This window comes from Lytechinus variegatus, chromosome 7 (genome assembly GCF_018143015.1).
Source record: "Lytechinus variegatus isolate NC3 chromosome 7, Lvar_3.0, whole genome shotgun sequence".
NCBI lineage: Eukaryota > Metazoa > Echinodermata > Echinoidea > Temnopleuroida > Toxopneustidae > Lytechinus > Lytechinus variegatus.
This window is the reverse complement of record NC_054746.1, coordinates 43,118,968-43,134,859: the sequence shown is the minus strand read 5'-3', so window position 1 is coordinate 43,134,859 and position 15,892 is coordinate 43,118,968. Positions and strand designations below refer to the sequence as shown.

General features: G+C 34.7%; 2 protein-coding genes across 10 annotated transcripts in view; one reads left to right on the top strand and one right to left on the bottom strand.

Annotated features, from left to right (window-relative positions):
- The window catches only part of LOC446198 (microtubule-associated protein), a 58,865-nt gene extending 50,627 nt beyond the window's left edge, over positions 1-8,238 (top strand). For all 9 annotated transcript variants that reach the window (XM_041613829.1, XM_041613828.1, XM_041613833.1 and 6 more), the window contains 6 exons: positions 1,169-1,300; positions 1,938-2,094; positions 2,805-2,902; positions 4,059-4,242; positions 5,321-5,451; positions 5,975-8,238. In XM_041613829.1, coding sequence (XP_041469763.1) covers positions 1,169-1,300; positions 1,938-2,094; positions 2,805-2,902; positions 4,059-4,242; positions 5,321-5,451; positions 5,975-6,100 — 828 coding nt within the window. In that variant the 3' untranslated portion in view covers positions 6,101-8,238. The remainder of the gene's footprint in view (positions 1-1,168; positions 1,301-1,937; positions 2,095-2,804; positions 2,903-4,058; positions 4,243-5,320; positions 5,452-5,974) is intronic.
- Positions 8,239-10,868: 2,630 nt separating this feature from the next.
- LOC121418030 (retinal homeobox protein Rx1-like) lies at positions 10,869-12,082 on the bottom strand. The gene has a single exon (XM_041611731.1). The coding sequence runs from the start codon at positions 11,867-11,869 to the stop codon at positions 11,075-11,077; it is 795 nt and encodes a 264-aa protein (XP_041467665.1). The 5' UTR covers positions 11,870-12,082; the 3' UTR covers positions 10,869-11,074.
- Between the last annotated feature and the right edge of the window lie 3,810 nt (positions 12,083-15,892).

Genomic DNA, 15,892 nt, shown 5'->3' with positions numbered 1-15,892 from the left:
AACTGTGAAGGTTGATGATATTGGTTTGTTGGAGTGATCACACTTCTCTTCCTTTAGACTGGGTTTTTGTTGGAGAGGATTTCATCAAATGCTATTTATCATTTATGAAATGGTTTAAAGGATTAAGTGTATGTCAAGTATGTAGGCATGTCATGTTTTCATGCTTTATTTCTATGCGTCCTTGCAGCCTTATACTCGTGGATACAGCACAGTGCAATTTGCTCATGCACTGTATATAATTCTGACGTCAAGCAGATTTAGCCTCTTCATCAGTGTGATCAAAGGATCTTTGAAGAGATTTGGAAAAAATATTCACTACAAATTGATAACTGCCAACCCATTTTATCAAACAAATGATGCACATGTTCAACACCTGATGTTAGTGGCATTACAGGCATCTGTGGTATTTACAATGTAAAGCATTGTAAATGCAAAGTGGAGCGTCGTGGCCCATTGGATTAGTCTTCGGACTTTGAAACAGAGGGTCGTGGGTTCAAATCCCAGCCATGGCGTAATTTCCTTCAGCAAGGAATGCATCCACAGTGTGCTGCACTCGACCCAGGTGAGGTAAATGGGTACCGGCAGGAAGTTATTCCTCAAAAAAGCTGTGTGCACCTGAATAGGTAGCCTAGCTTAGCCGGGTAATAATAACAGCAGGGCCCACTGGGAGAACAGTTTTCGGAACTGAAGTGGCTACCCTGGGTAAATATACCTCTATTATTATTATTATTATTATTAAAGCAGAAGAATCCAGTACGGGTGTCCTGTGGTTGTTGTAGATTGTTAAATACCTTCAAATGTGCTGCATTGGTACACTCACAACTATGCATTATTTGTTATACTGTAACATAGATTAATGGACCCAACAATTGTAATAGCATGTTCACTATTAACTAACTATCGATTGAAAAAAATAAATCTATTCATCTGGACTTACTTGTTGAAGCAGAGGACAGTTTCACGTCCGATCCGGGACGCTTCTTCAGCTCTTCTGAATTGGCGGGAAATCGTCGTTGCCGATTGGTGCCGAAGCACCGTCAATGTTATTGTCTTGGAGACGTGAATAGATTTATTTTTTCCATCGATATTTGACTTTGCTGGATGAATAAAAACATACATCAGTTTATTTACTAACTAGTATCACTTTTTGATGTATTGTTTTCTGTAGGCCCATACGGAAGAGCTGTGGGGTCTAGCCATACATCCAACACAGGGTATGTTCTTGACATGTGGATATGATAAGAATGTCATCTTGTGGGACTTTGAACAACACACACAAAGATGGAACAAATTCATGGAGGTCAGTACTTCTTTCATCTTTACTTGACTTTGATTCTGACCACAAGACCAATCATCAGAAACGATACTTCTTTTGATATTGTAATAGTGCCTCTTTCTGTTAAATACGTAAATAAGATTAAAACAAATATCTTCATTATCTAACAAAAATTTGCAAATAATGTTTGAAGTATTTTTTATGAAACAGATTTTCAATCCTCTAAAATCAGTTGCCTACTTGGGCAATTTCCTCTGGATTTCTTGTATTTGCAATCTTGATTATAATGCAATGATTCCAAAGTCTCACCAGGACACTACTTGTACATGTGTTAGTCGTGTTCTCAGAATACCTATTTTGAACAAAATATTACTTTCTCAAGTTGTTCCTGTTCAAGTTAAGATATGTCAGCTTGATTGCACACAAACCAGTTTAATTTGATTTTATGATTTCATTGTATGATATGATTGATTGTATGATATGATTTGATTGTATGATATGATTTGATTGTATGATATGATTTGACTGTATGATATGATTTGACTGTATGATATGATTTGACTGTATGACATGATTTGATTGTATGATATGATTTGATTGTAAGATATGATTTGATTGTATATGATTTGATTGTATGATATGATTTGATTGTATTTTCTAGGATGGATGTCAATCAGCTGGGTTTCATCCCTCTGGTGAAGTGGTTGCCATAGGAATGACCAGTGGACGATGGGTAGCCCTAGACGTTGAGAGCGGTGATCTCTATACAGTACATACTGACGGCAAGGAACAACATGACATCATCAGATATTCACCCAGTAAGAACAAGAGGATACATGTTTATTGGAGATGTGTTCATCAAAGTTATATATTCACAAAATCAGCTGTGGCATTTATATACAACTTAAAACAAGGGTCATGTTAAATGTATTGGAACTTTGCTTGTCAGTAGAGGGAAATGCAGAATGGATAAAGAGAGTAAAAGAGGAAAAACTAAATCTCTGAGAATGTCCATCATGAATCAAAAACCTTATGATTTTACATTTACATGACTGGTTCAACCTGTTAAAGTTTCAGTGGCAATTTTCATTACCATTAACAATGTTGTAACATGTATAGATGCATGGATGTGGTGTCTGGTACTTTGATAACAGTGAAGTTTACCCAGATGATTAGTTGAAAGCAGAAATAAGAGAGAAACATATCGATTAAGGTTTGAGGAAAATCCATCTAAGTATAGAAGGTTATGAATTTCAAAGTTTTCTTGCCTTCACCCAATGTAGGTAATGCCAGAGGCATTATGTTTCTGGCTTGTCATTAATTACTTCTTTATTCCATAATCGATTTTCTTGTCAAACCTTCACAATAATTATGTTTCTCTTATTTTCTGCTATTATTAAAACCAACTTGAAATCATGGTGACATTCCCGTTTAAGTGAAATTTGAGAAATGTGAAATAAAGGGTCAAAATAAAGTATATTTCAGTCATTATTCATTGATTGTATTTACTGTATGATTCATATTTCAGATGGAGAATATCTTGCAGTAGCTTCTCATGACAACTACATCTATATTTATTCAGTGAAAGAAACAGGCCGAAAGTACTCCAAAGTTGGAAGATGTTCCGTATGTATTCTATTTCTTATTATAAAATTGATTGATTTTCCTATTTGAATAAATATACTCAATCTTATCAATATGCATTGAATGATATAAAGGTATATGTTAATTCTCTGTATTGATGCTATATAAATCTTGCTGGGTAGAGTGAATTGAATTCAAATATATTATCTAAAGTGTGAGAGTTTTCTATTGATATTTACAGAAGTATACAGAATATTCAATTCAAGGTTTACAATTATGAAAAAAAGGGGAATAAATTTCAGTTAAAATGAAATCCATGTCATTTTCACCAAACTTTACACACAGCACTTTTGCTGGACCAAATGTGCATTGAAACACAAAAAATGTACCAAAGACTTTGGATCTAAATGTTCTAAACCACTCTCCCATTTATTCAAACTTGGGGTCATTTACGTCATACTTTGCAGCACTACAGAAAAATGTATTTAGAAGTTGTAGAGGCATTTCAAAAAAGGGTCCATGGATTATTTTCAGTCAATAACATATAATAAAGCAACATGAGAATTGCCTATAATGGTTATCAGGTATCAAAAAATATATTGATAAAAATTTCATGTCAACGTTAAAAAGTTACTGAATTTTCATGACAGTTTTGAAATGATAAATTTGTATTATATAAAACTTTGATAAGATGATAACAGCTTGTTCCCACTGCCATGCGACCCATTACGAACACCTCGATTGGCGTTTCGTATCTGGTCACAAATTTTTTTTTAACCATTCAAAATAGTTCTATGATAAATACAATTGCCACAACTGATCTGATACAATACTTTCTGATACGGTCACTGCGATTGCTCCACGACTAAGACCATGGTTTCAGTCATGTAGCAAATCATGACAGTAGAAACTAGGATATCAGAAATTAGATGATTATTATTGCTGGGTCAAGGTCAAAGGTCGTTTCAGATCTGTTAATTTTGGTGTGAAATTATAGTTTTTTCATTATTTTGAATATACTTAATGAAATTAAATGAAACATTTAAGATTAAGTAAGGTCAAAGTGCCCCCCCCCCCTTTATGATTAAACTTAGTTGTTTTTAATGTCAGCACCGCTATTTTATTGAATCATGTTATGCAAGTGATACTGCCAGGGAGTTCAACTTCTTATTACCAATATCATATATTTCTTGTTTAGGGTCATTCTAGCTTTGTAACTCACATTGACTGGTCAGCTGATTCCACCAAACTTCAGTCTAATTCCGGTGACTATGAGCTACTCTTCTGGGATGCAGAAACCTGCAAACAGATTGTTGGCAGCAAAGAAACAAGAGATATTGAATGGGCAACATTCACTGGTGTCCTTGGATATCCTGTCTGTGGTATGTCTTCTTTGATATAGTCCCATAAAGCTTGGCCAAGGGTTCAATATTGCATCAAACCTGAGAATCAATTTTTCAGGCATACAGTAGTGTAGCAGCAATCATACATTTTCTCATCTGTGTTTCTTTTTGTGAATAATAGGGATACAGTGGGTCATCTCAGTGTCATGTTGATATTTTTGCCTTAAGACAAAAATCTTTATTGAACACACATCTCAGTATTAGTAATTACACAATAAAAAGCTACAAATATTATTTTCATTTCAGCCAAATTCCTTGCTTGAGAAAGGGGTTAGAGCAAAAATGAAAATACATGCAGTAATTTTATTTGTTTAGATCTCTTTTTTTTTCCAACCCCAATGTACATCATTTATAATGTGCTTTTATCATCCACACTAAATGTGCAGTCATGTCATGTAGTGATGAGCTGAAATAGTCATTTACCAAATCTTCCAGAGGCTTTTAGCCAACTATAGATAGATAGCAAGCTCACTGAAAAAGGTTTTTCCTTCTCACCATGAATGATAATCAAACGAGAGGTGAAAATGAGGCAAAGGTATCTCTGAGCTACCTGACTATTTAGACAATAACAAAAATTCTTGTTCTTTTCATGTATGAAACATAGCTATTCATGTATAAACCATATTAGAGATCCCTGTGCTTAAAGTAACAAATTGTTACCTTTTGCATGCCATCAGACCAACAATCAATTTCACTAATAGAGGTCAAAAGTGACGGTTGGATAAATTAGACTAAAATTCATGTTTTGAATTTCAAAGGATCTTGACGATGTATCATTGTGTTCACGAAAGACAATTTGACATATGAGTTTTTGGTCAATAATCATTAGCACAAGTTCTTTAGATGATGAAAAGTGTCTTCAAGCCAAGCATGTGTTATATTTGTTTATCCAAATGAGATATGCGTAAGGATAGTTTGTTACTTGCTCTTTTTCTTGTTTGAATTGAAATACAAATCGTGATATCTTGTACTCAATACGGAGCCGTACAAGGAACATGAAATGACAAATTTCATCTCAGATTTGATGTAAACCATCTTACTTTGAATGTTATTGCAGGTATCTGGCCTGAAGGTAGTGATGGTACAGATGTCAATACCACAGCACGATCAGGAAATGGTAATATCTTAGCTACTGGGGATGACTTTGGAAAGATCAGTCTCTTCAGATATCCTGTCAACCATCCAAAGGTGGGTCCATCTTCTTTGTTGAATCAAAGGGGGGGGGGTGCAGGACTTTATGCACCATTGGATCATGTTCTTTGGTACCAAATCAAGTTACCTATCACTTTCCTTCCTATCTGGTTAATCTGATCCCTTTTCTGTTCTAGTCTTCTTGTTCAGAAGCATTTCAATGGAATGTTAATAATTGAAGGCAATATAAGTGAAATTATTGTAAATTCATTCCCACTATTTTGAAATCACGGATCAGTTTTCTTGATATGTTGAAACGAGAGGTCTAGTAATTCATAAGGGTAATAGCATAAAACACACCATGCCCTCCCCAACTTGAATCATTTTGACTGATCCATCAATTTGCATTCATTAAAAGCTGATGGGTAGTTCCTCCATTTCATTCAAATGTAATATATGAAAATCACAGGGGAAATGTGAAAAAAAACAAGTACCTTTTCTTTTTCAAGTTAAGTTCCCACTGATTTGTATAAATGATTTGGTATGATTGATAACATCTTCATGATATTGTATCTTTCAGGCTGACTGCAATTCATTCAAAGGTCACAGCAGTCATGTTACCAGTGTTGCATTCAATGAGGATTCAACTAAACTCATCTCTACAGGCGGACGTGACATGTCATGCATGCAGTGGAGTGTTGTCTAACATCAACTACCGTTTGTCTCTAGATATATTCATCTAAAAGTTCCCATATGGTATCTCACGTAACTTATATTCATTGTTCCTCCACTGTTCTCTTCCAGCATGCCTGATATGGGTTTTGCTTCATTCATACGACGGTAGGAATTCTATCAGAGCGATTGAAGTTGTAAGGTAGTAGGGAGTTGCACAGATTTGATAATTATACTATTTAAGTTTACTGGAAACAGAATGAGACATGTTGACTGTGAGTAATTACAAGAAAGTCTTCAAGATATAAACATTGTACTTAGGGCACTGTTTGTCTTTCACTGAAATGCTTCACAAAACAAGTCATCAAAGGAATACATTTATATCAAAGCCGCCTCAATTGTTTTTTATATCTTCAGAAATTCTATATATTTATGTGTTTGATCGAAGTATACCACATTTGGGAATGTTTTTACAATCATGAATACAATCAAGTTTCTTTGTATTTATTAATGAATATAAATAGCAGTAGTTATTTTTGTTTGTTGGTTCTCATTAATGTTATATGCATTGCTTCCTGGCTTCAGTGAGGTGGGATCCTAAACCCAAATGGGAAAGTAAACTTGCCATAAGAAGAAAAAAGGATAATAGTAGTTATAGAGAGTATGCATTGGCATTGCTGAAAGTGTTCATTGGGTGTACATGATTTTACCTATTTTCTTTTTCAAAAAGATATGGGGAAAGTAATGAAAGAATGTACTTGTTATATTGCAGTTAGCTATTTCATGCTAAGGCTATATATTTAGGTAAACAGTTTACAGTCCAGCTGCCGACATATCGTTTGATTTTTATTTCTCAGCTAAAATTGTGTTTTGTCCAGTCAGATTGAAAGTGGAGGTAAACAAATACTCTGTTGTAATTAATTCTTTAAAAGTATTGGAATTGCTTCCTATTATATTAATTATTTCTCTTTGTACTTATCAAACCTCTACAGATTAGAAACAATTAGGTTGATCAATATTTCCAAGATGTAATATATGGGTGTATGACTCCAATGTATTGATTGGAATGGAATCATTCATAAATGTTTGAGAGTAAATACTGAAAAGAATATATATTTGTTTGAAGTGATTTCACAGAGATGAAATATATCAGAATTTGATTAAATGTTTGAGAGTAAATACTGAAAAGAATATATATTTGGTTGAAGTGATTTCACAGAGATGAAATATATCAGAATTTGATTAACAAGTGCTATAGTGTGCAGTTTGTTGAAGTGTTTACACAATCTATATTTCTCTTGCAATTGACCAATATCCCATTCAAATCACAAGTAAATATGGAAGCAATTCTGAATAATTTACAATCATTTCCCTTAAAGTTTCCCCTCATATTTTTTGACAATACTGTGTGGTTTGTTTAACCGATTGATGACTATGCATACAGACATTGTTAAACACACCCACTATTAGCCAATCAGAAATACAATGTTTTGCAAGTCTTTGTGATTCAAAGCCTTGGTTATGTCAATCATTGGGTTAAGACATACCATTGAGACAATCTTTTACATAAAAACTGGTTAATCCAATCAATTTACAATCTGTAATTGGAAATATAAGAATGTATGGTCTAGCTATAAAAGGAAATAATTTTTAATTCCAGGTTTTGTTGTGTACTGTAATAAATTTAAGGTGGTTATAGAGCTATCATGTGGTTTGTGTCTACCACTTGTTACAGGGAGGTTCTATGTGACAAGGATAGGCTTTCTCCATGTACAATCTTGTTTGGATATTGATATAGTCTTCTCCAACAATCTGACAAAATGTGTAAGGAAACGTATTTGTAGATATGTAAAGTAATAGAGAAATAAGAAAACATGGTGGTTGAATTTGTATGGCAAAGGAGTATAGTTTTCTGTATAGTCATTTGATGAATGAAATTCAAGTCCTTGAAGCATCAAGGAATTATATTATATTGGGACGCATGCACAGTTCATTTTGTATTTTTATGGCAAAGAAAAAATATATAGGCCCAGATAACTGGCCGAAACATGTAATGTTCTTCTTAAATACAATCATGACTTGATCTCTTTCTAAGAAATATTCATGTTAAAATTTTCACTCTATGATAAATGATGATAATGATGATACAAATTAAACTTGAAGTTTGATAAGTTATAAGTACAATGCCTATCTATGTTTCATCATTCCTGAATGTCTTTCTGTATTTATGTAGAATTGATTAACAGAGAAATGAACATTATATGTACTTGTAAATAGACTTTTATTTCATCAAAATTATTACATAACAAAAATAAACACATTTGCTAATAACTTTTCACATATTTTACAAGAATATAATCTACAGCACACTAGGTAACATTTTCAAGAAGATAGAACTGGGGTATTTCATAAAGCTGTTCACGAATTAACAAATATCTGGCAAGCTTAATAAGACATTAATTTTGAATTACATCAGCTTGATGTGAAGACACATTAACAATACAGTTTCAGTAGTAACAATTTAATTTAAACTGTTGTCACATTTCATTCAAACAGCACGGATACCTTCAGATATTTAGCACTTCATACTCCCATCAATAGAGCTAGACATGTAACTTTATGAACAGCTTTATGAAAGAGCCTTCGGGATTATATTTCCTATAGGGGAGATCGGGGTTAGTTGGAACGCTGGGTACTGTTGTATCATTAATAGCGATAAATTGAGGGCAGTATTGCAGAAATTTATTTTACAGATGTTAAAGAAAGTTACAATGTTTCAACTTACCCCACGTTCCAACTTACCCTGATCTCCCCTACCTACAATAACTCATAGAAGCAGTTCATGAAACAAATGGTGATTTTCATGGACTATTGTTATAGGCTACCAAAGTCCTTGCATCCGATTGGCTCAGAGCTAATTAGTCATTGAAAATCACTATTTGTTTGATGGAACACACCCCATTACTAGTCAATCTCTTTCCCATAGAGATCAGGGTGTCATTTCATAAAAAAGTGGCTGAGCAACGCTTGCTGGAATGTCAACTGTCATTGGAAGAGCCAATCAGTAAGCAGAATTTTCACTGTTGTCATGGTAGTTGACATTCCAGCAAGAGTTGCTACCATATACACTTTTTATAAAAACAGCCCGGTGCTTCTCATCAAATGAAATTAAAACCAATAAGTCCACTGAAATTGCCATCTGACAACTTTCACTCAACTGATATTGACATTATGTAACCTTGTTCATGTTATTTATGTCACAGAGTTGTACGATGCACAACTTCAGACAATTTTGGAAGCATGTATTGCATATTGATTAGCATAAGTGAGGCAATTTTTAATTTTGTCTCACCATGTCCATGTCTGAATGCTGTGAGAACGCTGCTTGAATGATGTTTCATTGTACAGCTGACCTATACTAGAATACAAGTTAAATGCATTCACTCTAAATATAAAATGAAATATTTCATCTGGGTTGAAAATTATGGGCAATATCATGGGGATAAAAACATTCTTATACTGTTGCATCATAAGACTTAAACGAGAAAGCATTGAAATTTAAGTTGGATCCCTTTGCAGAAAGATAAAATGCATACTTCTGATTTTAATATCAAGTTGTTTGAAGTGTTGATTTGCATTTATTCACCACTCTTTCTGCAATAGTCCCCTATTGGCATAACTTATAAAATTAGAATTCATCCATAGCACAAAGTTTATGTGAGGGAAGGGATTCGGGACTCATGTTAAATTTTTGAGCCAAGTCAGCAAACAAAACCAAAGGATTAGGAAACTTGAAATACTAGGGGCAATCCTTGAATCTAGTAGTATCTTACTATAAATCTAGATTTTTCAAGAAAAGGGTAGGTAATTCAGTCTGGCCGAGCTTATTTCTAATTGGTGTCTTTGTGAATGATGGGTACAGTTTGCTGATCAGATATTATGTTCATAATAAACTAATTATTCCAACATATTCATTTCTTCTTGCCTGTCTTTTCCCTTTTCTTCTTCTTTCCTTTCTTTCTTTTCTTGACCACTTTGTCAATATGGAATCCATCTTGTTTGTCATAGGTCAGTACACTGCCATTATTCAGCTTGACACCATACAACATAGCACTTACTGCAAGATCAAACTCCCTAGATTCCTTAGAGATAGAACAAGGTACTTCAGACATGGCCATCATGAGTATCATACAGCGTAGTAGCGTTGAAGCAGGATCTAATGGGCTAGAGGGGGTTATGATTTTGCTGGCTGTGTTTGAGGATACTAGAGTAGAGTTTGAATTTCCCGATTGATCTGTCATCTGATGACAGGCATTTGGCATGTTCTGAAAGAAAAAATTAAATATGTGATGAGCATGACTTAATTAAGACAAAGCTGAACCGTGACATTGTATCCACACACTACATCCATAGTATTAAATGATCAAAGTGATTTTGAAACCATAAGCTTTACAGATATGACAAGCTCCTTCCAATTAATTAAATTCATACAGTGGTTCAGCAGTTCATGAATACAAATTTAACTTGAACATACGGTAGGATGGGGGGTCGGGTGTCCGGACACTTTATATTTTTGACGTCTGAAGCCTTCTTTTTTGTCTTTGGATTACACTAAAAATCCAAATTCAATAGTTGTAATCATAATTCTATTTTGTTCTCTATAATATTTCCTGACATTTTGTACTAAGAATTGATGAATCTTCCCTTGATGAATTTTTCCGAATGACTTTCTAAAATTGATCGTCCAGACACACAACCTATCCGGACCACAACAACTGGTTATACAGGTAAGGGAGAATATTTTGACAAATTTGAAAGCCCTGAATGTCCCTGATAAAGGGGGTGGCTATATCTGCACATCTAAAATTTGAATTAAAATCAAACAATCCCTTTGATATTCCATAAATCCTCCATTTTTCCAGATATTCAGAATAAGTGTGCCCTATATATTAAGTCAACAAAAACAGCCCTTAATAAATGAAATTAGTTTCAGCCATTGTCTTGCTAATCAACTTACATTATCATTGCAGGAGTATGATGATCCTAATAAGGAGGGAACTGAGAATGTTGTTGTCCCAGGGGTAGATCTGAATCTCTTTGGTGGATCAGGAGACGTCAATTGTGTTGCTGCAAGTCTAACTGACTTGGATCTAGCTGTTCCTGAAATTGTTCCTCTGACAAGTGTTGGCAATGTTACTGCTGAAGGAGTCATAACTTTGTCATGATTTTGAAGACATGCAGACTGTGGAACTGTTGCAAATAGTGTATTTTGCGGAATGAGAGGAACAGCAAGTTGAGGCAAACTGGTAAAAACGGGTGAAGCTGGACCAGGACCATTCTTGGTTGTGATGGTGAAAACTGGCAAACCTCCAACAGGTGGCATCATACTCTGGATAGGAGCCGAGATCACTGGTGGTAGACGTGATGTTCCTGCTGCATTGTTTTCTTCATCCTTTTTTAATTCTCGTTTGGGTGCTAAAGGTATTTTCTTATCGCACTTGGAAGACTCTTTTGCTCTGCTCTTCATTGCCTTTATTTCTTCCTCCTCTTGCGCAAGCTTTTTCAGCCTTGAACGTTTGTTCTGAAACCAAATATTAACAAAGTGAGAAGACATCTCGATCTCCCGTGCAAGTTCTTCTTTCCTATCCCTTCCCGGCCATTGCTCCTGTTTGTAAAGCTCTTCAAGCTTAATCAATTGTTCCGGGGTAATGATAGTTCTTTTCCTTCTTTTACGTTTTAACATTCCAAACTTTCCTTCAGTTTCTGGTTCAGTTGCAGATGCATCAGATGAAACGGTATCCATGATTGATTTGTTTGCAGCCTCGCCAATTTAGCCGTTTGCCTATATTTCGCATTCAAATACAACAACATCACGATCGCGCATTGCGAATCATACATATTACGCGGTGCATGTACGCGTCAATGGTCATGGGGAAACTACAGAACAAGGCGCATCTTGAGAAAACGCCAGGCCACATACTTTAGACCAATCAGAACGCAGTATTTTAATTGATTGACTTGAGTGGCAGGTTACTCCGATCTCTAATCGGTCAAAAGCAGCCATACGTTGCAACCAAAGACAGTTAGAGCGCAGCTTCGCTAGATAGCTCTTTGGAAGCAAGTCTGTTTAAAGCGGATTTGTTTTAGTTTATCGATCCCTTTTTAGAAGCCCAGGGGAGCGTTTCATCAAAGGACTTATCAGCCTTTTTATCCGACAAGTCCTGTTTTATCCTACAGTTACCATAGTAAAAGTGTTTCTCAGCCAATCAGAATCAAGAAAAATTGTCAGATTTGACAATTCTTCGGATGAAAATATTGTTGATTCTCTCCCCCTGGTTTGGGGAGGAGGGGGGGGGGGGGCTTGGGGCGCCTACCCACCCCCTCCAAAAAAAAACTCAACCAAAAACAAAAGAGAATACGAAAGAGGGAAGGGTGAAATATGCTAATTTTTTTAGTATTATGTCAAAATCTACTATTTATTCATTTCTATTTATTCACATTTTATTTTTAAATGGTAGCTATTTCTGATAAACTAATGTCTGATACGTCACATCTGGCCCCTCAAAATGTATTCTATAGCTATTTCAGTTTGATTTACAAAGGAGCCCTGCAGCACAATAAAAAGCAACACAAATTTTATATTACAACATATACATAAAATATGAAATAGAAGGTATGCAGGTACAAGGTTTGAAGACAGACATTTTCCCTCCTTCGTTATGTGCTTTTTCTTGTTCTCTTTATTTTTTTTTCTTTTCCAAGCGCCTTGAGCTTTAAATCGAAATGAAAAAGACGCTATAGATCCTATGTATTATTGTTTTTAAATAGAATGAAAATGAAACATAGTGCCTACGATAACAACTATACAATATGAAAAAAAAAGAAAAAAAGATCTCCAAACAATCACAAAAGAATTAAGGATTAAGGCGATTGACAGAAGCAAGGATTTTGCACTTTGATGTGAACGATTGTAAAGATGTGGCGTTTTTATCAGAAAGAGGGAGTTTGTTCCATATAGAACAGTGATATTGAAAAGATATTTTCATGTATTGAGTTTTAGGTTTGGGTATATAAATTGGTTACACTTCGTAATTCCGAAACACGTAAATTGCCTATACCTCGATGTTCGTTAATCCGAACAAGTTTTGTTAATCCGAAAACGAAATAAGGTTCGTTAATCATTACGTTTTTGGACTAACGAACCTTCGGAATTATGAACCTCATTTCGTTTTCGGACTAACGAACTTTCGGAATTACGAACCTTCGGAATATCCGAACCTTCGGAATAACGAAGCTTCGGAATTAGGAAAGTATGCGATATAAATTGTAAAGATTAGTGCATGCATATCGTGTAGGTATCTGAAGGGTTCTGAATACTATAGGTTTTCCCGCCAAATTTCGTCAAAATTTTAAATTCAATTTGCAACTAATTTGAATGACCTATGAGATCAACATTTAAATAGCCAAATACTTAATTCAATTTAATTATATTGGTACGCGATTTCACAGTTACCCCATTTAAACAAGAATAAAGAACGATCAAATTAAAATAGCTGAAGAAGTGTTTTCAAATTCGCACCGGTACCCTCCTTGCGAACGTTTAGGAATTCAAATTCATTAATATGCAATCACTTATAGGATATGGACAGTGTTTTTCGTATACTTCTTTTTAATTATTATGGAAATGGGTTTTACTTCTAGTGGAGGTTTACAATTTTACTGAAATGTATCACCCATCTGACAACCTATAATCGGAACAACTCGTTTTTGTTCCACCTTCGTAACTATGGACTGTCCCAATACCATGTTTCTCATCCCTTCCCCAAAACGATATGATATACAATTAGGTAAAATAAAAAAGAACAATATGATGAAGAAAAAATACCTATTCATTGGCATAGGTCATCCATCTACTAACTGGCGGATCCAGAGGGGGGGGGTGGGGCACAGCCGGCTCGTGCCCCCCTTGAGAAGCATTTTTTCCGTTGACGAAATACCCTTAGTCTTTTGTTCAAAACCTTCGTTTTTTGGCTCGTCAAATTGTGCCCCTCCCTTTTGGGGAATCCTGAATCCGCCCCTATCCACTCGTCAGATACCGTTTACAACCATCCTTTAAGTGTTACATGAATTATGTCTTTATCAAACATATTAACTGAAAAGATCAGAAAAAATATAAAATCAAAGTTTGGAAAAAAAATGTATAACGTAATTAAAATTGAAGACAGATATTATCTTAGATATTATCTTAATTTGGACGTTTAAAGCCTGTGTATAGCTTTGGTAAAGGGTCAATAATGTGATTGATAATCGAATATCATCTAATATGACAGTCTTAGTGAAGCGTAGAGACCGTTAGATATTTTTCCAACTGCACTTCTCTGAGAAAATTTCAAATATTCAAATCTTGGATATATAGCGCCCTCTCTCAGCGATGCTTGTTTTAAATTAAAAAATGGGCATTCAAGCATTTATCTTATAAATTTAGTGATTAGATATCCAAAAGTTACAGACAAAGAACATATCTTGAAAGTTTCAGCCCAATCCATGATTTGGAATAGGATTTAATTGAAAGACAAAAACACACAGATATTTTAATTTGATCGGGTGACCCGATCAAGTTAAATTTCCATGTAAAATCGCAAAATTTATCCTGTAAAACACATTTTCATTTCATATCCTCCACATCATAACTGTTATAGGGCATATCCATTCATATTAGCTAGCAATGAATTGGAATAGTGATAGGTGCATTTTGGTGGATTTTACCAAAACTATACACAAGCTTTAAAGTGCAAATATGTGTTCCGATAAATGAAATTGAAATTGCATTTTAGGCGAGATTAAACGATCAGTTTGTCGTCGCGAAATTAAATGACAACTTTGGGCCATTAATTTGAACGAATTTCTCTCTAAATTGAATTTCTACAAAGTTCAAAGGAATCATATAGAACCGAATTGAATGCTGAATAAATAAAAATGAACCATGTGTGCAGAGGATTGACAAAATATTTCGAATTTGAAAGTCCTTTCATTACTTTAAATGCAACTCTGATGAAATTTGACGGGAAAACCAATATTAACTTTTACGATACTCAGGAACGAGCCCTTTAACAACATTGTACAAAAAAATACATTGTACATACATACACAAAATTGGTACTCGACTCGTTGTGTAAACGAGATTGGATTTTGTTTTAAAAAATGTATATTTTGCTTGCTCACTTCGCTCGCTCGCAACTTTTAAAATAAAATAATGTCTGATACGTCACATCTGGCCAGTGCATCTGGCCCCTCAAAATGTTTGGCTCATTCTTCATGCGACGGGGGTTGGTGAAATATACTTGCGATCAATTTTATCCAGACAACCCCGACACAAGTGTAAACCTCGTTGTTGTGTCATTGTTTTAGAGAGAATTATAAAAATACTTTCTAGTCCTTTTTTCAAATTGTTATATTATGTATGCATTTCATGTTTTTCGACGATATTTGTCTATGCTTATCCATCGAAATTTGCTTTATATAATATTATTGTTTATATTATCTATTGATGTTGAAAATATGTAATGTTGATATGAATAAACCTTGAACCTAACACCTATGAGAAAACTGGTAATACAGCTAGTCAAAGGAGTCCATATTCGCAGTGAAATCAATACAAGTTTCGGCGAAAAGCACTGGCGTTACAGATGGTGGGAGCTATGGGGGCCATGGATCCCCTCCCGCAAAATAATTCATGATCAAGAAAAAAAAAGAGGAAAGGAAGAAAAGGAAATGAAAAGGCGTTTAGTATGTTATTTTCTGAATATGTGTAAATCTATTACAAAAA